The sequence below is a fragment of the Anomalospiza imberbis genome, chromosome 4, assembly GCF_031753505.1.
Source record: "Anomalospiza imberbis isolate Cuckoo-Finch-1a 21T00152 chromosome 4, ASM3175350v1, whole genome shotgun sequence".
Lineage (NCBI taxonomy): Eukaryota > Metazoa > Chordata > Aves > Passeriformes > Viduidae > Anomalospiza > Anomalospiza imberbis.
Window position 1 is genome coordinate 54,843,816 of NC_089684.1, and position 23,825 is coordinate 54,867,640.

General features: G+C 35.3%; 2 protein-coding genes and 1 long non-coding RNA gene across 12 annotated transcripts in view; 2 read left to right on the forward strand and 1 right to left on the reverse strand.

Moving 5' to 3' along the window:
* LOC137473027 (uncharacterized) overlaps nt 1–23,825 on the reverse strand; it is a 146,808-nt gene that overhangs the window by 107,232 nt on the left and 15,751 nt on the right. For 4 of the 5 annotated variants that reach the window (XR_010998566.1, XR_010998564.1, XR_010998562.1 and 1 more), the window contains one exon: nt 17,682–23,448. This is a non-coding gene — a long non-coding RNA (uncharacterized lncRNA). Of the gene's footprint in view, nt 1–17,681; nt 23,449–23,825 lie in introns of those variants that run through there. The other variant, XR_010998565.1, reaches the window with a different exon arrangement.
* Nucleotides 1–23,825, forward strand: part of JAKMIP1 (janus kinase and microtubule interacting protein 1) — an 88,905-nt gene that overhangs the window by 36,527 nt on the left and 28,553 nt on the right. For all 6 annotated transcript variants that reach the window (XM_068188660.1, XM_068188661.1, XM_068188662.1 and 3 more), the window contains 8 exons: nt 7,590–7,718; nt 8,921–9,049; nt 10,976–11,059; nt 14,699–14,761; nt 15,923–16,021; nt 19,014–19,115; nt 21,957–22,010; nt 22,989–23,054. In XM_068188660.1, the coding sequence (XP_068044761.1) occupies nt 7,590–7,718; nt 8,921–9,049; nt 10,976–11,059; nt 14,699–14,761; nt 15,923–16,021; nt 19,014–19,115; nt 21,957–22,010; nt 22,989–23,054 (726 nt within the window). The remainder of the gene's footprint in view (nt 1–7,589; nt 7,719–8,920; nt 9,050–10,975; nt 11,060–14,698; nt 14,762–15,922; nt 16,022–19,013; nt 19,116–21,956; nt 22,011–22,988; nt 23,055–23,825) is intronic.
* Nucleotides 8–7,583, forward strand: LOC137473025 (uncharacterized). The gene has a single exon (XM_068188678.1). It carries the CDS (start codon nt 3,518–3,520, stop codon nt 3,695–3,697), a length of 180 nt encoding a protein of 59 aa, XP_068044779.1. The 5' UTR covers nt 8–3,517; the 3' UTR covers nt 3,698–7,583.

Genomic DNA, 23,825 nt, shown 5'->3' on the forward strand with positions numbered 1-23,825 from the left:
TGAGCAAACCTTCGGTTTTTCGTGCATTTCTGTTGCTGTGAACAACACCTGTTTCAAATACTGCCTGAATTTAAAGCTCTGCTTAATGAGAAAAATCCATATAATTCTTCTGCTTACTCTGGTGAGTGCTTCATTTTTTAAGGTAATTCAAGAGTTTTGTACTTCAGACAAGTGATGTTGTTTTGGGGTTTGTTTTAAATAAACAATAAAATTACACTTTTAGCCACTGTAGCCTAAATATTCAAGTGGCTCGAGGCATAATGATTTAATGGCTTGAAACAACTGTGATTTCAAAGGACAAATATTCACCCTGTTTCAAAGAATATACCCCCTTTAAACTACTTGTACCAACATAGAGCTAAATCACAATTAAAGAATAAATCATGCTGGGGATGTTACTGAAATAATGGTTCTGTACGTGATGAATAAGACAATTCCAACTGTTATGTGTTAATAATTTCTCTGTTTTGGAATACAAGGCTCAAGACAAAAATTCAGATTATAAAAACGGAGAAGTTTTGCTTCAGAAAGTACCCTTAAAGTTTCTTGTAACGTGCTAAAAGTAATTTGCTGAATAATGTTTTTTGTGAAGTTGAACATTAGCAGCCTGGAGCATATGTGTGGGAGGTGGGAAATGGAGTAAGAGGGAAAAAATGGAAATGAAGAGTGGAGCTATCATTATCATCGATATAGTAGCTTAAGATGTATTCTGTCATAAATGGGTGCCTTGTGTCAGTGTGTTCTGCATAATCTATTCCTGGTAACCTCCAAGTGGTGCTTTTTTTATTACTCTGTGCTCTAATGCCTATATTCTGAAAAATTTATCCTTTGTAACTCTCTATTTCACTGGTAGTTTCTTCAAATTCTGTTTCTAATAATGATGTGTCTTTTACATAGGAAAAAAAAAATCAGAAGTAACAATAGATCCTGCCAAATATATTTGCAGCAACCATTCTTTCTTGATATAGTGTAACTGGAAATTTGTGTTTTGAGAGCAACTTTAAAAAAAGAATGCAAAAAAAAGTAAATATATATATATGTATGTAACTTATACTGTACTTTTAACAGTTTTCTCTAATTATTAGCCTTTATCTGACTGTTAGTCAAATGTGTAAGATCATTTGCTAAATTGTAAAATTTATAATGAAACAAAACTAGCTAAGTAAATTTTTAGGTGTTGCTAACTGGTGATGAGAATTTCTGTAGGATGAAAACGGAATAAATATGCATTTATGTCTTGAAAATGCTCTGTGTTTGTAGAACTTCAGCTGATGAAGGTGCTGTACCTTTCTTATTTTGTCTTGAGGAACCTGATGCTTTTGTGATCCCTTCTTATCTCTTCCTTATCAACCAAAGCAGGAGTTGAAAAACATGAGGATTGGAGAGAATGGGCATGATAACACAAAAAATTTTGTGGCAATGCTGTTTTCTGTTTTCTTAGAGTGCAATTCTGCAGAGTACACTGCAAGAATTGTATGCATATGGGCAGCAGAGTTAGTAGGGGTGTGCTTCTTATTTAGGGTATAAAAGATACATCAGAAAGAACAAATTAATCAGTAGCAGACATTTCTGCTACAATTATTCCATCCCCTGTCCATTAGCTCTTCAATGGCTGTAGTGACCATTTGAAATTCTATCTGATGCTATGTCCTGAAAGGAAAAGCAGGACCATAAAACAAAAACAAGTGAAAAAAGAGAAGGCTATGAGAGGAGAGTGAATGGGATCTTATGTACTATAGTAGCTACACCATATATATATACACTAGTTAATATAGTTAACATATAGCTGTATTTAAACTTTCTAAATGAGCTAATTCCTTAAGGAGTGAAAGAAGCAATCAGTAATACTACTGTACCATTACCTGCCAGTAGATAAACCTGTAGACTATTTACTTTTATATGCAATGTTGACTCACAGTTTAACTGCAGCTGGTATTAACTTCCGAAAACCCAGTCCTGGCACACAGGCTGATTGCCTTCCAGGCCACCTGTGTGATCCTGTGAGGATCAAAATCCTCAAAGGAAGCTGTGTTTCCCACAGTTTTCCAACAGTTTTTAATTTAAACAATCTATGTGGAATGGGTGGCTTACTCACATGAGTTGGGATTTTGCCATTTCATCATCTCTGTTTTTACAGCCTATATCAAGAATCCAGAAGGAAATTGTAGAATTTATTTAACCGAGTGTTGCAAATGTCGATTAGATGTCAGTAATGGACATAAGATACAGACATCTCTCTCTGGACAGAGTGGTAACATTAAGTTGTTGGAAGTAGATATCTAAATAGGACATATGAGTTTTGGCCTAAAATTGCCTGGTTTTCTCCACAGATGAGTTGTTTTATATGTGGACATGCACAGCATAAGTGTATTTCTGTGTAATCTGTGCAAGATTTTTACCTCATACAGATTATATCATCTTTATGGAATAGTAGTGAAATTATATGTTAACCTGTCCTTGGAAAAAGAAATTTCTGATCTAAGTCTTTGGTTCTGCTTTTCTAAGGTTTGTTAAATGTAAAATTAGGATTAACACAGTGAACTAACAAGTTTGGCTGGTGGAGTTGTATCTGTTTTTAGATGTGTCCCATTCCCTGTGACAAAGTGAAAGAGAAAATAACTCACGAGAATAAGGTTTCATAAAAGTGGTCAGATAAGCTCATTGTGGAAGGTATAGAATGATTGTTTTTTGTTCAAATAATGAGGAGTGTGGTGCCAGGGTGAAGATTTACACTCATTTGTTGCAGATTTTCCTAAATGGATGCTTTTAGACTCCAGCTTCCTTCATTCCTGAGATGGCCTGACTGCAGAGAGTCTGTGGTTGTTTTCTAATGACTCTGTGGTTGTTTTCTAATGAGTATTTTCCTGACGGTTGTTTGTGTTATCTGGAACAGAATCCATGGAATGCCTTTCACCATCTTTAAGACATCTTGTGTGAATGATCTGCCAGTAGCCTTTACAGCCCTGAACATCAGTTCAACTGAGAAGCTTCTGAAAATTCTATATTTCTTGGTTTTGTGATTAGCTATCAGTGTTATTTCTGGAGCTCTGTAGGTGCACTAGGTTACTGTTGCTACTGTAGCTTTCACTGAGCACTCTTTTAAATCCCAAGGAGTCCATGGAACAATGCCGGCAACTGGTTCGGGCTCCCTGAGGAAAGGAGCAGCAAAGTGGGGTGGGCTTTATAACCTCTGTGCTGGCAAGGTCTTCAGAGTGATTGGTGACTCTGTATAGTCAGGTACCGGATTTTCTCCAAGGTGCTTTTTAAATTATTTTTTAAAATTTTTGTTTTGAAATAACCAAGAAACTTCAGAAGCAGTATTTTTTTTATACTTTGTTTATTTTTGACATGTGGAATGGCGTTACATTCATTCCATGTTGGATGGAGTCATGCATTTGAAATAAGACAGATTTACCCAGCTTATTTGGTAACTGCAGGACTCTATGAATTGTTCCTTTTTTAAAATTTTAATAAATGAACTGTATTTGCAGTAGTGGAAAGCCTGCACACTGGTGTCATGGAGTTCATATTTCTTGTTTTATATTTTTCTTTTTTTCTCTGCCTCTGTGCTTTGGTGTGCCTGTATTTTTCTGGCTGCCAAGAAATGACATATAAGCATGAAGGTAAGAAGTTACCGATGAGCACATCTAATTGCATTACAAGGAAATATATCTTGGATCATTTTCGTCATGTTTGATTAGATCCCTTCAAATGAGATATTTAAATGTAAAATGAAACTCCTTTAGCAACAGAGAAATCAGATTATATTGAAATTTGCATATAATGTAGTTTGTGTGTCACTATTGATTTATAGTAGTCAAAACTTTGATGTTTACTGAGCATCATAATTCAGTAGAAGGATTAATACTTGAGTTACAAAGACCTAATGCATAATTTTACTTTAAAATTATATGAAAACATGGCTATAAATCCACATGAAAAATACATGCTTTTAAATGCATGGCAGTAGTCAGTCGAAATTGGAATTAAAATCAGAATTTTTCTGCAATTTACATGCAATTTACTATTTTCTCAGTTAAGAAGTTGTGATTTAGAAATAAGAAATGTGCAAACAAATATAAAGCAATCTCTAAGTTGCTAATTGAGAATGTTGCCATTTTTAAAAAGAAGTTGAATGAAACTTGAATAAACATAATTTATATAGTTACAAAAATCCAGTGAGTATTGTGCATTTCTGTATACTTTTCAGAAACTATTGTGGTTCAGCTTTTGAGGCATGCATGGAATCTCCCTTGGAGCTGATATATTTATTGACGCTTTATTATTTTACAGTGTTTATCTACAACTTTATGACTCACATGTCTTTCTTTTGAGTATTTTTAAATTTTTTTTTTCCCTCTCTACAGCTGTTCCCTTGTGAATTAATTTGTTTTGGTTTTGCTGTGAATCAGTTCTCATAGTTGGTTGTTTCAGATACCAGATGATCAACAATAAAACTAGCTATTTTTTAATTATGTCATGAAGCAATTCATACATGTGCAGGTAATATACAATAATTAAATACTTTACCTCTATTGCCATGGAATGGATTTGCTCCACAAAATTATAAATATACAGCTTTTCTAAAAAGGAAGGAGTTTTAAAAAGAAATGGTTCACTTGTAAATCCCAAATATTACAGGCAGTCTTTATAGCATTTAAAAGTTTTTGACTTCTAAATCTCCTTTAAGTGTTGGGGATTTTTAGTGTGATGGGAAATACTAAGGGGTTTTTTCAGAATTCCCTCATATCCTATAATCAAGTGGTTTATTTATTGATATGTATATATTTTTCCTCTACTTTTGGTACTAGTGAAATGTTCAAATTATTTTTCACAATAATGACATTGCTTTAAGTATTTTCTCCAGCCTATACACCTTTTTGCAAAATCAAAATCACTGTGGTTTTGCTAATGTATTTTCATTTCTTGAAGTGGCATGAGTGAGTGTGTGCATGCAGGGTTAAAGGAAGACATGCATTTGACCTGGGTTACCTAAAAGTGACTGTACAGCAGAGATGTAGGAAAAAAATCCCATAGGTAGGTAGGTGTTATTGTCACTTCCAGTTAAGCTGCTGCTGACCCTTGTGGTACTGTGATCTCTGTGCCATTTGATCATAAATTGGAGATTTGTTCTCCATCTTTTAAAAGTCCCTTCTGCCAGCCTTTGCAAAGTCAAGACGTGACTCTTTACCTGCCACCATCTTCTTGTCCTCCATAAAATGTATCTTCTTGTTGATGAAACTGTATCTTCAGATCAGTTGGGAGTCAGGAAAGTGAGTTGAGCTGGCTACTCAGATTGTAAATTTGTCTTCCTTACAACTTGAAGTAGCAGCATTTCTTTAGCTCTATTTTCAACTTCCAGTATTTATTTGTAGTATTACTGTTACTTGGTTGCAAGCTGCAACCAGTATTCAGTGGGGGAGGAAAGCCATGGGATGGATGGGCCATCTCCCAAGGACTCATGACCCCTTGTGTTTCCTGGTAAACCTTTGTACTTACAGAAGAGAAGTCTGAAATGGTTTTGATTCAAGTGAGAGTAAATACATTAGCTTTCTGGATAAGTCTTTGTATTTTTAGAAAAGAGCTTAAACCTATTCCTTGTGCCCTTTGTTTTGTTAAGTAGGGCAGAAGGGTGAACTGGTGAATGCTGGAGGAAAGGATTAGATCATTCCAGGGAACTGTTTGTCTTAAGCACCTTGGACATAGCTCTGCCTGGTGGAACATCACAGTGCTTCCTGAGCAAGTGAGGAAAGAGTAATGTCTTTCCAGCACTGTGGCACTATAACTGTGATCTTATGAATTCACAAAGTAGTGGTCTAGTAGCTTGCAAAACTAAAGTTGTTTCTCCGGGTTGTTTGGAAGCTCTTTGCCTTTTGTGCTGCATCATATTTATCTGCATGCATATGGATAAACATAGTGTGTTTAGAAAAGATATGGCTTTTTGGGTTTCTGAATGAAAGTTTTTAAGTACTGTTTGAAGGGATCTTCTTTAGTGAAGCAGTTGAGTGATTCAGGACATGACCTGGGAGCTGTCTTTGGCAGTTTGAGTGGAATTAGCTGTACTGTGAAACTATTATGGACTTGTTCAGCTTATGAGTGATGAGGTTGTGACCTGGTGGACCATGGTGACCAGGGCTGCAGACTGTAAATGGAGCACATAGTGTCATGCATGCAGGCAGAAAGTCACACCTACAGGCTTGATTTTTGGTACCTCTTAAATCAAAACAGAGTATTTTGACTGCTGATGAGAGCTGTGCTGAACCAAAAGAACATAGTGAGCATTAGGACTTTGTGAGAGAGAGAAGACCATACTTATATAGGTATACTGGAAAGAAATCTCTAAGGTTAGCTAAGTCTGGAAAACTGCAAGGAAAGATAAATATTTAGAAATCATCATGAGACAGGGCATTATAGCTAAAACTTTTCAGTATCTTGAATTAAATTGATTGATCACAATCCTTTGCTGAAATGTAGGATTCATGATGCTTGGAATTAATAGCAACTGATAACTTTTTTAATCCTTACGGCTATTTTAATGAACAAGCTATTATCTTCTCACAGACAACCTCTGATACGAATTTGAAAAAAAACCCAAACAGCAAACTGTGTCATCAGGATCTGTGCTTCAGTATCAAGAAGTGGCAAAACATGTAGAGATCTTTCTTCATCTTCTTACAGCCACCTCTCTCCACTACCCTCTCTGTCTAGGGTTCTTCATAACCTGAATCCATTTTTCAGCAACACCCTTTTAAAAAATATTCTCAGTTTTCTTGCTTGTCTGAAATCGTGTTGGATTATTAAAATACTTGTGTTGTGTAAGAAGTTATGCTTTCTATTGATTAATAACACTTAAAAACCTTATTTTCTAGTTGAATTTATAAACAAATTATTTTTTAACAGTTTAATTTCCATGGAAATTTGCTGCTTTCTGTGACTGTGTTTCTATAAAAAATCAAATTTTTCACAACTGATATTGTACTCCTTTCCACTAGCTACTAATTTTATCTAATTTTATCTAAGCATGCATTTCATTGATAATGTTGTATAAAAATTTTTAAATCTGCAGGGCAATGCTGCTTTTCCCTAGACACATCTTTTTGGTTAGGCATAGTATTGGAGCAAACTTAAAAAAAAAATAGAATGATGATATTGAAAAAAATAAATGGTAAGCATTAATTTATACTTTTAAGTAGGGTTTTCCAAAACAGGATTTTTTTTTTTCTTTTTGCAATTATTATGAGCAATTGAATTTGTTCAACCTTGGTCTCCAGAATACTTTTTTTCCTTTTGGCTGCACATCTTATATGTTGCATTATACTGGCTTACTTTCTTCTGAATAGATATTGGATTACTCTACTGTGAATCTTATAAGGACTTGTGTGATGTTGGTAATTAGGTTTTACACTTTTCTAAAGCATTATTCTATGTGTATTTTACCTCATCTCTGTTCTATGTCCAGTTCTTTTCTTGGAGATTCTTCCACAAATGATGTTGAAATAATCATCAGAGAAGACCTTGGTTACTGCTTACTGGGTCACTGGGGCTTTTCATCTGTTTTTCTACCTGCTAAAAAAACCCTAATTTTTCAGAGGCATGTTGTGGAGACATTTTTTGGATTTGATGAAGAATCTCTTGATTCAGAAACTTCATCTGTAACTTCATACAACACAGATAAAACAGACAGGACACCTGCAACACCAGAAGAAGATTTGGAAGATGTAAGTGGTAACTAATTCATTCTTCTTTCTACTTCTTGAAGAAAAACAAACTTTCAGCTATTGTACCACATGAACTGTGAAAAATTTGGCAGAGAATTCCTCTGGGTTTTTTTCAAGTCTGGTGACATATACACTTTGCAATAAAATTAGTAAGATAATATTCTGCCCAACAGATTTGGCAGATATTGGTGTGAGAAATAACTTTTTTTCCTCAAACTCTTTATTAGTCATAAGAAAATGAATATGCATATTGCTTTGCCAGTAGTCAACGCTTACTAGACAATAATTTACCTTACAACCTCATAATTTATTTGACTGTTTTGATACAACCAGGATTTTCTTTCTTTGCTCACAATACTCAGAGAGTCCTTTGCAATGCATGAAGGCTTAAATGATCATAGGTAGCAAATAGCCAGTGACAAGGTTTGTCTCAGCTCTGTGATGCACACTGCTGCTGGCCTACTTTGGAAGATGGCGTGCGTGAGCACAAAGCATGAATTAGATGCTCTTTTTCATCTTTCTTTCTTGTTCACTACCAAGAATTAATACTCAGAAGAAGCTTCCTTTTTTTTCCTAGGTTTAGTGTCTAATAACATTGTAATCTCTTCTTAGAACTCAAGTTCCTGGAGCAACAATTAATTAAAGCAAAGGACATTTCTTGTCCTCAGCAGTATACGAAAGACCTTATAAGGGTTAAAGTTAGTGGCTCAAAATTCAAAGAAAATAAAGACTTTGAAAATACTTCGTATTAAAAGAATAAATTTAAGAAAATATCTTTGAAATAATTTTGAAATGTAACTTCTGTGCTTTACCCTGGCATTGTAGAGAGCAAGTGTAAGGAGGGAAGGGTGGACTGCATGAGAAATAGAAGAAATACCTTCTGAGACCCCTCTGGCTCTGGAGTTGCTGAAGACAGTGTTGTACAAAACTGTTTCCTCTCATCTTTTCCCAGACAGTTTTCCCATTTCTGTACATTGCAGTCTTACATGGCAACTTACACTGTTCTTAAATTGTGTGGTAGACACAGTTACTCATCATCCTTCCTCCCTTTCCTTTCCACTTGTTTTAGGATTTTATACCTTTATTAAATTTTGAGACTTAGTATGAGTTGTGTTGCCTGTTTGTGAGTCTGTCTTCTGTACAGACAAACCCATTATTAAAAATATTTATACTAACCCACCTTTTCCCCCCTTTTCATTAAGAGCACGCCTAAAGAAGAAGCTGAACTCAGGTTTTGCCAGCTAACGAGAGAGTATCAAGCTTTGCAAAGAGCATATGCATTGCTCCAAGAACAAGTTGGTGGAACCCTGGATGCAGAGAGAGAAGCAAGGGTAATTTTTTAACTCTGAAATTTTTTTAACTCTGAAAGAAGAGAGAAAGCTGAAACAATTTGTAATAGCAAGAGGTATCTTTGCAGGTCAGTGAAATGCAAAGCCCAATGGTTTTGAGGATTAGAGGATGCCATAAGTAAGGTGATAATTTAGATTCATCTGGTGCAATTGGATCAAAGATGTCATTATACTTTATTTTAGCATGTATAATATATTAAAGATTTCTATGCTATGAGAATGATAACCCATTTGAACCTGCAATTTGGATAGCGACATGATGGATTTTAAATGAATCACAGGTAACCCTGTAACAGGTTGTTACAGGGGCAAAGGTACTTCCATCATACATTAAAAATCTCCCAAATCTGAATCAAAAATCGGACCCAACTCTTGGTGCTGGCTCACTGGAAAGCAGTTTTGCACACCAGGAAGTGGGGGCTCCTGGTGGACACCAAGTTGAACATGAGCTGGCAATTAAAAAACCCCTGACTTTCTTCACTCTACAACTTCCCCAAACCCCAAAAATGGAGAAACATATTAAGTACTGTGGTTATTTCATGTTACAGCCTTGCTACGTGTGGCCACTGTACTGTGCCACTGCAGTGTGTTGCTACAAATGCAGAAGAAAAATTATTTTAATGTGTTTAAAAATTACTGGTGGGAAAGGACTCAACCAACCTACACTTTTTAAAAATTTTTTCCTGTGAATTATAGTTCTTATAATAGTAAAATTACTGCTTTATGGCTTTATTTGTTAGATTTCTTAGCATCTTACAAAAGCCTAGGCAGTGCTGACTCTGTTTTTAAGTAGGACCCTTAGCCAAGGAAAGCTATAAAGACTTTGAAGATCACTTCTGAAGATAGAATTAGGATGGGGGGCATAAATCCATCTACTGTTAAAAAAGGATTTCAGGGGCAGACATCAATTTGCCAGTTATGAGAGGCCATTATATATTTTCTCATCTATTTGCTGATTATGAGAGGCCATTATATATTTTCTTTGCCTTCATGGGGTTTTTTAAATTTTATTTTGCAGGCATTTATACACTACTTTTTGTAGACTTGTAAATTGTTGCTATTTCTTTTTAATGGAATTTTGGGGTTTTTTTGGTACATGCCTGTAAATCCATCTCTTGAGTGAGTCATAAAGTAGCTTTTTGCATAGTTTATTTTGGTGGGATGAACATTTCCTATTACTTTTAGATGAAGCTTAAGGTAAGCAAAGACCCAAGGATGCAAAGATGCAGGAAAAACATCCCTGTAGGAATATTTAAAGTGCTTGGGTGAAAAAATACCTGAGGTAGGGTGGAAAAAATACTTGTGGTAGGTCAAGGAGCTTCAGTGGCCAAGGGACTCCAGAAGCATGTGGTTTATGTCCTTTTTTGCTTAGTATCTTGTATGATCCAGTGCCTTTTAGGGCATCACTGGACTTAGGGGGCAATACCCACTGTAGAGTAGTGGTGAGTGTAGTGATCGTGCAAATGAGGAAAACTGACCAGCATATGCTGTTTATGGGATATGTGAATTGTTTTGGTCAATGTATTTCATTTACCTAAAGGCCTTCTTCAGTGTTTAATGCAATCCTCTTTCACTCTTGTCCCTTTTCCCCCAATTGCCTCAAGTTACTAAAGTTTATAAATAATTTCTTAGAGCTCTTTCAGTTTCTAAATTTATTTTTTTCTTCCCCTGGTAAGAATTTTGTCACTGAATATGGGATGTTAACATCTTTTAAGGCTAGGAAGGAAAAATCCTGTTAAACTGGCAGCTTCAAATATTGTGTAACATAAACACAAAAGTAACCATTTTAATGAAATACATTAAAATAGTTTTTTCAGGACAGAAAAAAACAGAACAGCCCATAAAATAGTCGAAAATATATTTACTTTTGATTTCTCCTTCCCCTCCTCCCCCCTCTTCCCCCCCCAGACTCGTGAACAACTGCAAGCTGATCTTCTCAGGTGTCAGGCAAAAATTGAGGACCTGGAGAAAGCTCTGATTGAGAAGGGACAGGTAAAAGGCTCTCTTCATGTGCTCTACCACATCATGTTCTCCGTTGCATGCAGTGGTGCCCTTGCCATCTTCGTTGCTTACTGGGGTGTTGGTGTGAATGATGCAGCTTAATTGCTACTGCAGCATTACATCACTTAAATAAAGGAAAGGACTGTGCAGTCTAAGAAAATGTCATTACACACTCATTTTCTAACACATAATACACTAAAGGATAGTATCAAAATAACCATAGGTGCATGCACATTCTGTTCCTGTTGTCATTTGGTGAAGGCCTTTCTCCTCTTTTCAATTTTGTTAGTATTTGTTATAAATTCTAATAAAATAAATAGTATATTTCTACTGGAGAATATTTTTGGTGTGTACCAAAGAAAAGAATTTAAAAAAAATTTAAAAACCCCAACTTCTAGACACACTAGAGACATGAACACTGAGCCTGGCAGGTTAATGGAAGCCTCTTGTGGTGTTTCTGTCCTGGGTTTAAAGTCTCAGAGAGCCCAGTTGCTTTCAGATTCCCAAACCATCGCACAAAGTAAAATCAGGCCTCGTGCTTCAGTATATATAGTATATGTAAATACTCACCAAAGATGTGTCTCCTGATGCATAATTAATATTGTCTAGGGCCCTTAGAAAGTCTGATTAAGAGTTATGAGCATGCATTTGCAAGTTGTTCAGTTGTGTGACTGCTAGAACACACAGTAGAAATTGGGGAGATGTTATTTTATGCTTTATTGTTTGAAATAAGAATTTAAGTTTGCAGGTAGCTTATAGTAATAAGATAGAGCTAGCTATAGATATACATTTCATAGACTGATGGTCCTGTAGCAGTTGACACAACTTACATATAATGCCAAATGAATGATAACACTATTTTATGGTTTATTCTCTGTAATTAAAATTTTCTATAAGATTCTGTATCAATGCAAAGGTTTGGGGACCAAATTCAAATTAAGGACAAAAATTATTTATGCTAGCTTCCACACAAATTGCAATTTGCTTAGTGAATTTCATGTAAATACAATAGTACTAAAAATTGAAAATATATTATCAACCTAAAAATGATGGCCCACTGAATTTCTGGAAGAATAAATGAAACCAAAGACGTCCCAAGCATCTACTGCTGCTATTTTGATTTATTAATAAGAAAGATGTTATGGGCAAGCAAATTGCTGTGTAGTTGAAAACATTAACAAGATATTTGACTGTACAGTGTATATTGTAAGTACTGTGTATGTAAATAAGATAAATTAATTTGGATACCCATGTAAGAAATTACTTCTGTGATTTTTCTGCAAGAGCATTATGTCAAAAACCTGTATCTGGAAATTAGAATTTAATTAGTTTTCACTTTAAGATTCAGGACCACATTTTCAACTTTGTATCTCTTAGTAATCCTGAGAGGGTGAGCAGGGATGTGACACGGAGCACTATGATGTTGTTTCTAGGGGGCTGCTTTGTACACTGAGCAGTAGCTTTCCCCAGAGGGGATCACAATGTCTTCCTGGGAGCTCTAGCACCTGCTTGGTTCTCCTGAGCTGTTAGTCTTTACAGTTAACAAAATAAATTGTTGTATGATAAACTGAATTCTTTGTGCACTATGTGATTTTTTTAAAAGTTATTTTATTACTACTTTGCCATTTAGATGTCACGGTAGTGATGATGATTTAGTAATAATTGTGGAATGTTCATTCTGGGAGCCAGTCCCTAAAGTGTGTTTGTAAAGGAAATAATGAATCAAAAGAATATTATTCCTGAAAATTTCCTGAAGTCAATTTCAGAGCATGAGATTTGAAGCTTATTGTTAAAAAATGATGTTAAGCTTTGTTTATAACAATTTATGTGTAATTTCAAAGTAACTGTCAATGGCTTTTGTTAATCTCTCTTCTGGCTGGACCTGTCATTATTCCCCCAGAAGTAACACAAAATTAATAATCCATTTCTGCATGGTATATTGAGGTGCATGCATAAGAAATTCTATATTAAGTGAAGAAATTCTTAAAACATATTAATAATGGCAAATAATAAATCTAAAAGTATTGGAGTATGCAATGTGCCAGATGGATGAATGCTCACTGTCTCTGATCTGGTGTGTAAATGCAATTCTGCTGGAGTTCAGGTTTTCTCAGAAAGTGTAGTTGGACTCCATCAAGAAAGATTCAGAAATTTATTATCAATAGAGCAGATTGCTGTGTTTTTTCTACTTGTGTGAACTGGAGTAGTTGAAGCTGCAGTCTCATATAGCTGGTGAGGCTTACCATGTGGGTACATTTACCATATCCATGATTTGGGATATCCACCCTAAGTCTGTGCATGCAATTCTTCATTCCTTGACCTTAGAAAAATGCTAGTTAGATACTAAACTAGATACCAGATTTTATTTTCAACATTTCTTTCACTTGCCTCAAAAATTCTTGACAAGTGTAATGCCTTTCAGTACTCATTTTAGTATGTTATTCTTATAACATCACAACCATGAAGAGCCTGTTTATTACATGAAATGCATTTTTGTGTATGAGTGGAGAAAGGGAGAGAGAACAGTACAACATGAAATTGTAGTAGACAGTAAATAGAAAAACTAAAATGTTTTAAAAAATGATAACTGGACTCAATATCATAATATTTTAGATTGAAATTTTGAGGATATTTGATGGGCTGGGATGTCCAGATTTCATTGATTCCTTATGCAACATCAGTGTGCAAATATCTTCCTGAAAAAGAATTTTTCGTCCGTAATACTTTAGTAAAGACATTTAGATTTTAAATAAATCATCCTTTGAACCTAGAAGATAATTTGATATAGAGTTAGTATGGCATATTAAGTATTGGATATTGTTCTAATAAACTTTTTAGAGCAGCATGAACAAGGTTATGTAAATAGATTTCTCTGTAGGAAAAACAAGAGCAAATTTAGCTGTTATAATCCATCAAATCTGAATGTCCAGCTATGGCTGGCCATGAGTTTTTGTAGCTTGGATCTTTAAAAGGATATTTTATGAGGCCTTTTGAAGCCATGGGAAATCCTAAAAGGAAAGATGTGTTTTGGAATAAGTGATTAATTGGAAATACAGTTTCCAAATGGAATATACAATGTCTTGCATCACTTCCCTTCCTCCACAGCCTTGAATTTCTTGTCACAAACACTATGTATTATCCAGATTCTCAGATTTTTAGCAGAGGGTGATTAACTTTATATTGCTGAAGCTTCTTTTTGGTCATTTGGGGTAATAAAAGCATTTTCATCCCTTTCTCCCTTTGAATTTGTATTGCACTACTTAAAATGGGATGACTTTGCAAGCAAGTTTCCAAACCTTTGCAATGGAAAGCAATCGTTATGAGTTCAGCTGAGTAAATAAATGTTTTAAAAATGACATAAAGCATATAACTGTGGTAACCCACAATTGCTACATGTAAAGATTTTAAAGTACATGCTAGCTGAAACATACAGGAAACAAAAGACTGCTACAGGAAAGAATTTTTATTTTCACTGTAGTATAAAATGCTGTACACCCTCGAAACATTTATGATGGCTTTATTTTTCAATGTGTGACCATTGTATACTTAAATGCAAAATGATGTCTAAAATCTAATTATTGTAGCCATTCATTTGTCTTCTTTCACAAAACTTATGTATTTTCCTCACAGGATTCAAAATGGGTAGAAGAAAAGCAGCTGTTAATTAGGACAAATCAGGAGTTGCTAGAGAAGGTATGTAGGAATATTTTCACCATTGCTGCCCTTTATCGTAAAAGAAATTGAATGCACTAAATACTATAAAATCAGCATGAAATTGCTTTATTTCTCACCAGAAACAGAAATTTAAACAAAAGTCTCTGATTAAACTACCAACATGCTTTTATAGTCTTCAGGAAACAAAGCTGCTTTTTATTGTGGAATTACATGGGTAGCCACCAGTACAGCCCAAGCTGACTGAGGTTTCTAGTGTCCAACAAAATACACACCTACACAAAGATTATTACTGTTCTGGCCACTAACAAAATTGCCTGTTCCCTTCAACATTTTTGTAGCTTTTTCCACACATTAAGTAATACTGATTGATTTAAGGTGCATTATATTAACTGTCTGAGATACTCAGAGCTGAGCATCCCCATTGTTCTTTGTTGGCAGTTGTGGGAAGGTTGGCTAGTCAGCTCAGGAAGACAGAGAACTGATTTTGTTAATAGTAGCTTAATATTAATACAAAAGGGATCACCAAATAAAATACCATGATTAGAAGTAGCTACAGCCAGGTTTAATTTACTTGGACTCTTACATGGACACTATAAATGTTAAAGTACATTATGCCAGATGTTACACTTGTGTTTAGTTTTGTACAAAGAAAAGGATCACCCAGTTAAACTAGACAGTAGACCAAAACTATTAGTTAGCATAATTAATAGCCAGTATTGGAGTTCTATTTTGTCATTGTTAATACCCCAAGGCAAAATTCTGGCAAATTAAAAAGTAGTCATTAAAACCACACCATTATTGTCTTTTATATACTGTAAAAAATTAGATGTCTAAATAGGCAGAGACAATGTGAACAGTCTACCCAAATGTTAATGTAATTCAGTTCCATTTGCTGGATTTTAAAAGAAAATTTCTGCTGCTTAACTTATTTAGATACAATATTCATATAACTTTTATGCTACTTCCAGATTATTACTCTAAGAGAACATTGACCATTTTCTGCTGACAGTTCTCAGAAATACTTTCTGATGTGATGTTCCTTTTTATCTCTATGACACAGCCTGATGTGTAATGAAAAATGGAAATAATTAACAGTTTTGTCTAAACCCCTGCTTACTACTGTAAGCAGTATTTTTTCTAGTGCTTCCAGGGTGCTACCATGTTGTGTTTGTCTCACAGATTTACAGAATGGAACAAGAAGAGCATCAGCTGAAGAATGAGATGCAAGATGCAAAAGACCAGAATGAGCTGTTAGAATTCAGAGTGCTAGAGCTTGAAGTAAGAGATTCTCTCTGTTGCAAACTCTCAAATGGAGCAGAAATTATGTTTGAACCCAAGCTGAAATTCCTGTAAAGATTACTGATGTCTGGTGCATGTTTAAGGGAAGCCACTTAGGTATCTATTTTTTAAATGTTGTATCTTGGGGTAATGAAATTGATGCCACTGCCTTAATATATTTTGGAGAGAATGCTCACTAATGTTTATAAATATGTAATATAGCTAATATAAATTGCATATAGTTTGGTTTTCATCTAATAAAATATTTTGTTTTGCAATATTTTGCCTTTTTTATTTGTTTCATTTCCATAACTCCTCCTTTCCTGCATGTAAAATCACTTGGTATGTATTCTACAGCCTTGGCTGGCATTGATTAAATTAACACACCTTCTCACATCTTGCATGCAGTGATCTGACTAAAGATCTGACACGTCCATCACATCAATGTAAAGTTGCTTTAAATTACGTGGATTTAATATTGACAACATTCATATGAAGTAAATTTATCTTAAAAAGAAGACATTTTGATAGCAGCTTCCAAAGAATTCCTCTTACCTTAAATCCATTTTTGCATGGTTTAAAGTGGTCATGGACTGGAAATAATTGGCTTCAGTCAATGAAAAAAACCTCAAACCTCTGGCAATGCCAAAGAAAAGTGGTAAAGCAGAAACTTCTGCATGTTAAACTAATATGTTGCCTGTATCAAAAAAATTCCATGCTTTATATAAATGAAATAAGCAAAATTATTTGTTATTAGCACTGAACATGTAGCCTGTGATTACAACTGAAAGCAATGGTTCTCATCCCCTCACAAACTGGGCTCATGTTGAATTTAGTAACACTAAAGTATCTGTGTGTGATGCACAGTTGTCACATGGTTGTATTGCCTGATGACACATTGTTCAGTTTCAAAGATCACCAGCATTCTTAACACTGCTTAGAATAAACTCTCTGAGAAACCTGTCATTGTCACTCCTCCATTTTTATCACCCAGCACGTTTCACCAAAAATCTCGGCATGTGTAACTTCTCTGATAAAGATGAAAATGTCATGTCTTCCTGTTATGTGGACGTTCTTTTTGTCTGACATTTCTTAATCTTTTTTTCATCCTTTATCAACCATATGTTTTGATGTCGTAGCCCATTCTATTCAAAATTATGAATTTAGGTTATTAGAATTTCAGTAGATGTTCAGAAAAATAGATAATGCTTTCTAATACATATATTTATGTTTTATGAAAGGACTGTAAAGGAAAATAGAGAACAATTTAGGATTTGAATTGGCCATTGCACTAGAAATTGCTTCCTAAAGTGTGGGTGTTCTTAGAAGTAAAACTGTCCAAAAAAGATTTCTTAAGGAATGAACAAATATTCTTCAATATATCCTTCATGAATGTATTTTTCACGTGGAAGAATCACATCAAAAACAGCTCAGTACGTCACGTAAGGTTTTGTCATGTGCCAAACCTTTGATAAATTCTTTCACAGAATAACAATGGGAGTATTTTTGTGTGATTGCAAGAAAAGATTTTTTTTTCCTTAGCAGACGAGCATGTAGACACCAATGTGACTGATAATGCAATGCTTTAGGAAAACTGTCAATTCTGGTAATCAGGACAGTATTTTTTAGCTCAGTTATTTCAGATGAAAATTAGGCAAAGTATAAAACACAATCATTTATTTATCAATTAAAGCAAGCAAGTTTAGGTGAGATGAATGCAATAACAACTGATGAATTTTTAACAATATCTAAAATCATAACTGAATTTGGGTAAAAATTAAAGTTCTGGTTTTGGTTTACTACAACTAAGACATTATTTAAGCCCATTTCAGAATTAGACTGTTGATGTAAATATTATTTTAAAAAAACCTCAGAGGGGGAAAATTGCATAGACTACAGAGATTTTTCTCTTTACACTGTAGTTTCAAATTAGGTTTAACCTAAGTAATGAACAAGATTTGCCATGCTTGTAACTTGTTTAAGTAAATGGATGCAGCCTGCCTGCCGTATCAGTTAAAGCACCTCATTTGTGATTTAGGAAATGGAGCAATACATGGATGGTCATAGGAACTAAAGTATTTGTAGTTGTGGTCTCTCTGAGAAAATGAAGCTCATGTTGCCAAAGCATCCCCTTGCAATATGGAGATGAAATCTGGTGTTTCCTGCTCATGTTCTCATGGCTTGACAGAATTCAGAGTAAGACCCAATGCCTTGGCTGCCCAGAGCCTTCAGTCCAGTCATTTTTCACAGGCACATTAAAATTTAATTTCTGTAAAAATTGCTTGTTTTTTATGTTATTTCTACCTTCTGAAGAAATAATGCGTTGGTATTTTGAAGGAATGCATGGAAGTCATGTACATGGACCAGTTAAGTTTTAGATATACTATAGCTTTAGATTAAAGGGAATTTATAATTCTTTGTTTTGTCACAAAGAACATCATAACTGTAGAATAGTGCTGCCTTTCAACATATTCTGACATGTCAACATGTGGAGTGAATATGGATGGGGATTTTAAATGCTCTAATAAGAAGGTAGACTGTAAAATAAACAGGGACCAGACACACAGGTTTAATTTTAGTGAGAAAATATTCAATAATACTATTTCATGATGGAGTTTAAATTTTTTTCTGTAGATTTTTCTATTTTTTCTTATTGTTCCATGAAAGAAAACAATAGTTAAATAAGGTTATAATCAACATAAAAACCTGCAGAGTATTTGAGGGCTCCAGTCAATTAGGGCCAGCATTGCAAGGGCTCTGCAGCTGGGGAGTGTCAGGTAGCTTTGCGGAAGCTGTGTGCATGGAATCAGCTGGCAGCTAACACTGTGTTTGTATTTAGCCAAAATTCTTCAAATATGGTAAGAGGAAATAGAACAGATTTGGAATGAGAGTAGGAATCTGCCTTTTAAATGTACAAGTATGTTTTGTAAAGGTAGGGAATAAAAGCTAATGTATAATCACAAATGCTGTTTTTAAACAAATCTTTCCTCAGGAGAGAGAGCGAAGGTCACCAGCATTTAATCTTCATATAACCACCTTCCCTGAAAACAATGGAAGTGCACTTCAACTGTTCTGCCATCAGGAAGGAATAAAGGTATATGCAGAGCACTGGAAACAGTTGGATGGCTAGGAACCCCTTTCTTGAATGACCAGTCTAATATCCAGACAAATGGTTTGACACCAGGGAAGAAAATGAAAAAAAAAATTAGTAAGAAAAGATATTTTTAACTGGGGAAACAGTTTCATAAGAATATGATCTGGTCATGTCAGGAGATCCTCAGTGAAACTGAAGGCTGGTCAATCAAGATCCTTTACATTTAGTCTAGGGAAGAGTCTTGATGTTAATGTGATTCCTTGTCAGGCTTGCTACAGTATGTGTTTTGTGATATTAAATGTCTTCATCTGAGTTCAGAAATACAACATTCAGTCCTTATTTTACACCCAATTTAGTGAAGGCTTTTATTTATTGAATGAATACGCTTAAGTTATTTGCCAAGGCCAGGGCCTTGAAGCATGAGGTGCCTGACCCAGAACTCATTCAGATAGGTGGAACTGAAAAACATCAGCATCTCCCTTGATTACCTTTTGATATAAGGAAGCAAGAATTACTCTTTTGACTCCTGTTCCCCCATGAACAGGCTATTTGTGCACCTTGATTTGCATGCTGGTTCACGTAAGATTGTATTGTCAGTAATGTTTGTGTTGATTGTGTTGTCAGTAATGTTACACAACAGGGCTGGGTAACTTTTCTACAAGAAACTAAAGCATAATATCAGTGCCGCTCTCTAGTGATTTATGGTTGAATTTTTAGTTCTGTTTACAGGTCCTCTTATTGGAGGCTTGTTGCTATTCAGTGCTTTAATGAGCACAGTATGGTCTCTAGAGGAAATAAACAGAAATTGTCCCTTCATATTTTGAGAAAGTTGAGTAGTCTAAAAGAAAAGAGTTAAAATTTGCTTCTTACCTACAGAATTGGTTAGCTTTTCACCTCCCAAAGCACACCAAGTCATCAGTTAGCATATCACCTACAAATAGAGCCAGACCCACTTTTAGCTTACCTGTTGTTCTACTCTGCATGTTGGCTGTAGCAGGTACAGTGTACCAAAATCCTTAATTCCCTTTTTTCCATTGTCATATGTTATCTATGCTTTAACAGGTGGATACTTTTCAATCTGCCTTTCAGTTTACTTACCTGGAAGATGGGGCAGTCACCTAAAATGGGCAGACTGAAATAGTTGACCTTTTGTCTGTTTTCAGTGCTTTTCAAAATTATTAGCCATCAGTAGCAATGTAGATTCCAGAATGATGCAAAATCTGATTTGGTTTCTGATTCTTCCTTTATGCATAATATGGAACTAAATTATTAGAATTATTATTATTATTTCAAGCTTAATAGATGCAAGTAAATTCCATTCTTCACTAGTGTAATTCGTTGGCTAAAGAAGTTTCTGTTCAGCATTGTCAATGCTGATTGTAATCAATAGTTTTGTTTTTAACATCCATCCAAACACAAGTGTTTTAGGGTCTGCACCATTCCAGAGTTAGTGATGTGCACAGTTAAATAGCTCATGTTGCCTTTGGGAACACCCATGAATTTTTTGGGAAGAGATGGAGGGGACCTCTCCGGATAGAAAAACTCGAAAACCACACACAGCCCTGTGAAATGTTGGCCTTTTCTAAGTGCTGAATATGAGCAGAAGTTGAGGGTGGCAGCATTTAACAAGGCTCTTCTGCTTTATGTATGTGTATGAAGCATTTTGGACTAACATGGACTGGTCTATTCCCATGCTCTCAAGGCTTCCTGCTTTCAAATGGCATGGCTGCATACAGGCTGTCAGTGGAAATGATCCCTGGTCCATGTTAACTTTAGTCTGTTAAGTGCAGACCAAACTTGGGACAGCTCAAGAGAATGTGGTTACCTGTGGTTAAACAGTTCCATGACCCTTTCCAACAAGTTTTTAAACTGAAATAGAGTTCTAGGGCCTAGGAATAGATCCTGGCACAGTGTTGAATAGAGACATCATATGAATTTTATCAGGAAAAGGTTCTTCACCCAGGGGGTGGTTGGGTACTGGAGCAGCTCCCCAGGGAAGTGGTCACAGCACCAGCCTGACAGAGCTCAAGAAGTGTTTGGACAATGCTTTCAGGCACATTATGTGACTCCTGGGGACATGTAGAGCAAGGAATTGGACTCAGTGATCCTGATGCATCCCTTCCAGCTCAGCATATTCTATGATTATGTGATTCCATAAATTTATGCCTCTCTTTTTAATCAGATGAGTGGTTTTCTTTATTTCAGTGGCTGAGCCTTAATAAGGATGGGTTGTTTAGTTCATTATCTGAGAGCTGAGTGGCAGAGAAATGTGGCTTTCTAATCAGGAAGATGATTATGAGCTGATAAGCTGTTTGGAGGAGGATGTTCTGCAAACTGTGCACATTCCCTTCTGCCACTGTAAGGCTGATTTGAAACTCCATGGTTTTGTTTAAAAAGCAAACCACCAAGCAAACTTTCTTAGCAATTACTTGTTTATACTCTCTGTCCTTGTAACTTCTGTAGCTTGACGTGGTTGATGATCCACTCCAAACAAACAAAAAAAAGTCTTTTAAGCCCTTTCTCTTTATGTCTTTTAAGCCTGTTTATCAATTTTGATCTTTCCTCTACACACATTAGCAAGATGATAAGTGTGAATAATACAGGAACATTCTGCCTTTATGCACAGACATCCAGGTTGCTTCATATAATTGAGAGTGACTTTTGGTTTTGTATTAAAATACCAGTAATTATTTTTGTAATTGTGATGCAAAACTATGTTTCACTTATTTACATTTGAAGTCTTCTCACACAAAGAAGAGAATAAAGGGTACATAAAATATAGCATATAAAAACTGTTTCTGACCTACTTTATAAAAAATAAGTGTCAAACATCTCTTTCAGGACGTGAATATATCTGAACTTATGAAGAAGCTAGATATTCTTGGAGATAATGGGGTAACACTTTTTTACTTTTAAATGTACCTCCAGTTTCATGGTTAATTTAAAGCATTCTTTTTCCACAGCAAATACTGACATCCAAGAGAGTGCACAGGGTGATTTTTACATGCCTGTGTTTGTATGAAGAATATGAATGGTTAGGAATGGCTTTTACAACATGAAAACTTTTACTTAAACTGATGGTAGTGAAAAGAGTATTTTTTCAAGGTAGGATTTGGTCTTGACCAAATGATACGGAAAATAGGCACTGTAATAGGCAAAGTGAGAAGATGCAAAACAGAAGGCAAAGCCAAACCAGGTTGTGAATTATCCCTCTTGAGCAGTAATAGTAGCACCTTCTGCTGTGAAGGCTGTCACTGCCAGGAGTGGATTTTCTGGGAGAAAGGCAAGGATAACTCTCTCTCCTTTTTCCTCTTTATTGCTAAGTACAGAATGAAATCTTAGTCATACATTTGGGGCACAAACATCCAGGGAGCTGAGTCCAGTTTATAGCTAGATTTAACAGATTGAGGTCTTTTAAATACTAGTTTTAAGTTCTAGATTTGCATGTTATGTTGCATAGAAACCTGTGGAGGTTTCTATGGCACTTCCTCTTTGCATTGTTTTCTTTAATTGGAAGTCTGAAGTGCATGAAAGTGAGATTCACTTGCTGCAAGGCTTAGTCCAGTGAACTGGCAAAAACAGGAAAAAAATTGCAAAATCCCTGACTGAAACCACTTAATTTTCATTGAGTGATCTGTTTCATTGAATGATCTGTTCATTGAAAAAGTGTTGTGGGGCTGGTATGCTGAAATAGAGGGGAACTAAGCACCCTTGGTTTAATTTTCAGTACTTTCAGTCATGGGATCCTTTTTGGTCATGTCTATAATCCTAAATGTTATAACTGATTTACTTTTTGAGTATGGTTAAAACTTACTGCTCGTGTTAAAGGACAAAATTTTAATCCAATTTTAAATGCATCTTTTTGTATTTTAGAATTTGAGAAATGAAGAGCAGGTTGCAATAATCCAAGCTGGGACTGTGCTTTCTCTCTGTGAAAAGGTAGAATTCAGTAAATATTTTTCTCTGCTAAAAACTGGCCAAGTCTTCTAAGATACCTCATAACTTTGCCAGGGAAGCATGGCTTTTCTGTTCAGGTTGTCTAGATTGGAGCATGTATTCATCCTTACGTGAATGTTTGGATTGTGATGTCTTGAGGTGAAGCCAAACTTAAGAAAGAAACCCAGTTTAAAAATAAAAACATGTTTTGGAGATATTCCCTTAGCATAAAGTACTAAAAATCCACTTAACACAAGAGACTTCATTCCCAGAAGTGCTGGTGCCCTCAGTGCTCAGGAGCAGTTGTAAGGTGCCCTCTGTAAGGTGCCCGTGGTGCCTTTTGGGCTCATTTCTGTGGATGACTGAAAAAGCTCAGAGTAGTCAGTGGTCCTTTCCTCTGTAAATTAGTGGACATAGAGAAAAAGGAGTTTGCACAAGAAAATCAGGTCACTCATTTCTGTATGGCTAGTTCTTTACTTCCAGAGAATATAATCTGTATATGAAAGGGGGGACATTTAGAACTAAGAAAGACTTGCATATTTCTCTGAAGAAGCTCTGTGCATCCTTTCACATGTTTCCATTAAATCTTTCCTGATGTATTGTTGAAATTCAGAATCAGGTATTTTAAATTAAAATTTGAGCAGTTTTAATAATTGCTTTAATTGATACAATTTTTATAATCTACTTATCTAAATACCTTAAAGTAAATAATCTACATTAGGTAATTTAATAATCATTAATTTAAATGAGTAATTGCTATAAGCAAAATACAAA

What these genes read in the sequence shown, in the direction of transcription:
- LOC137473025 (XM_068188678.1), top strand. Translation starts at nt 3,518, where the DNA reads ATGGAGTTCATATTTCTTGTTTTATATTTTTCTTTTTTTCTCTGCCTC.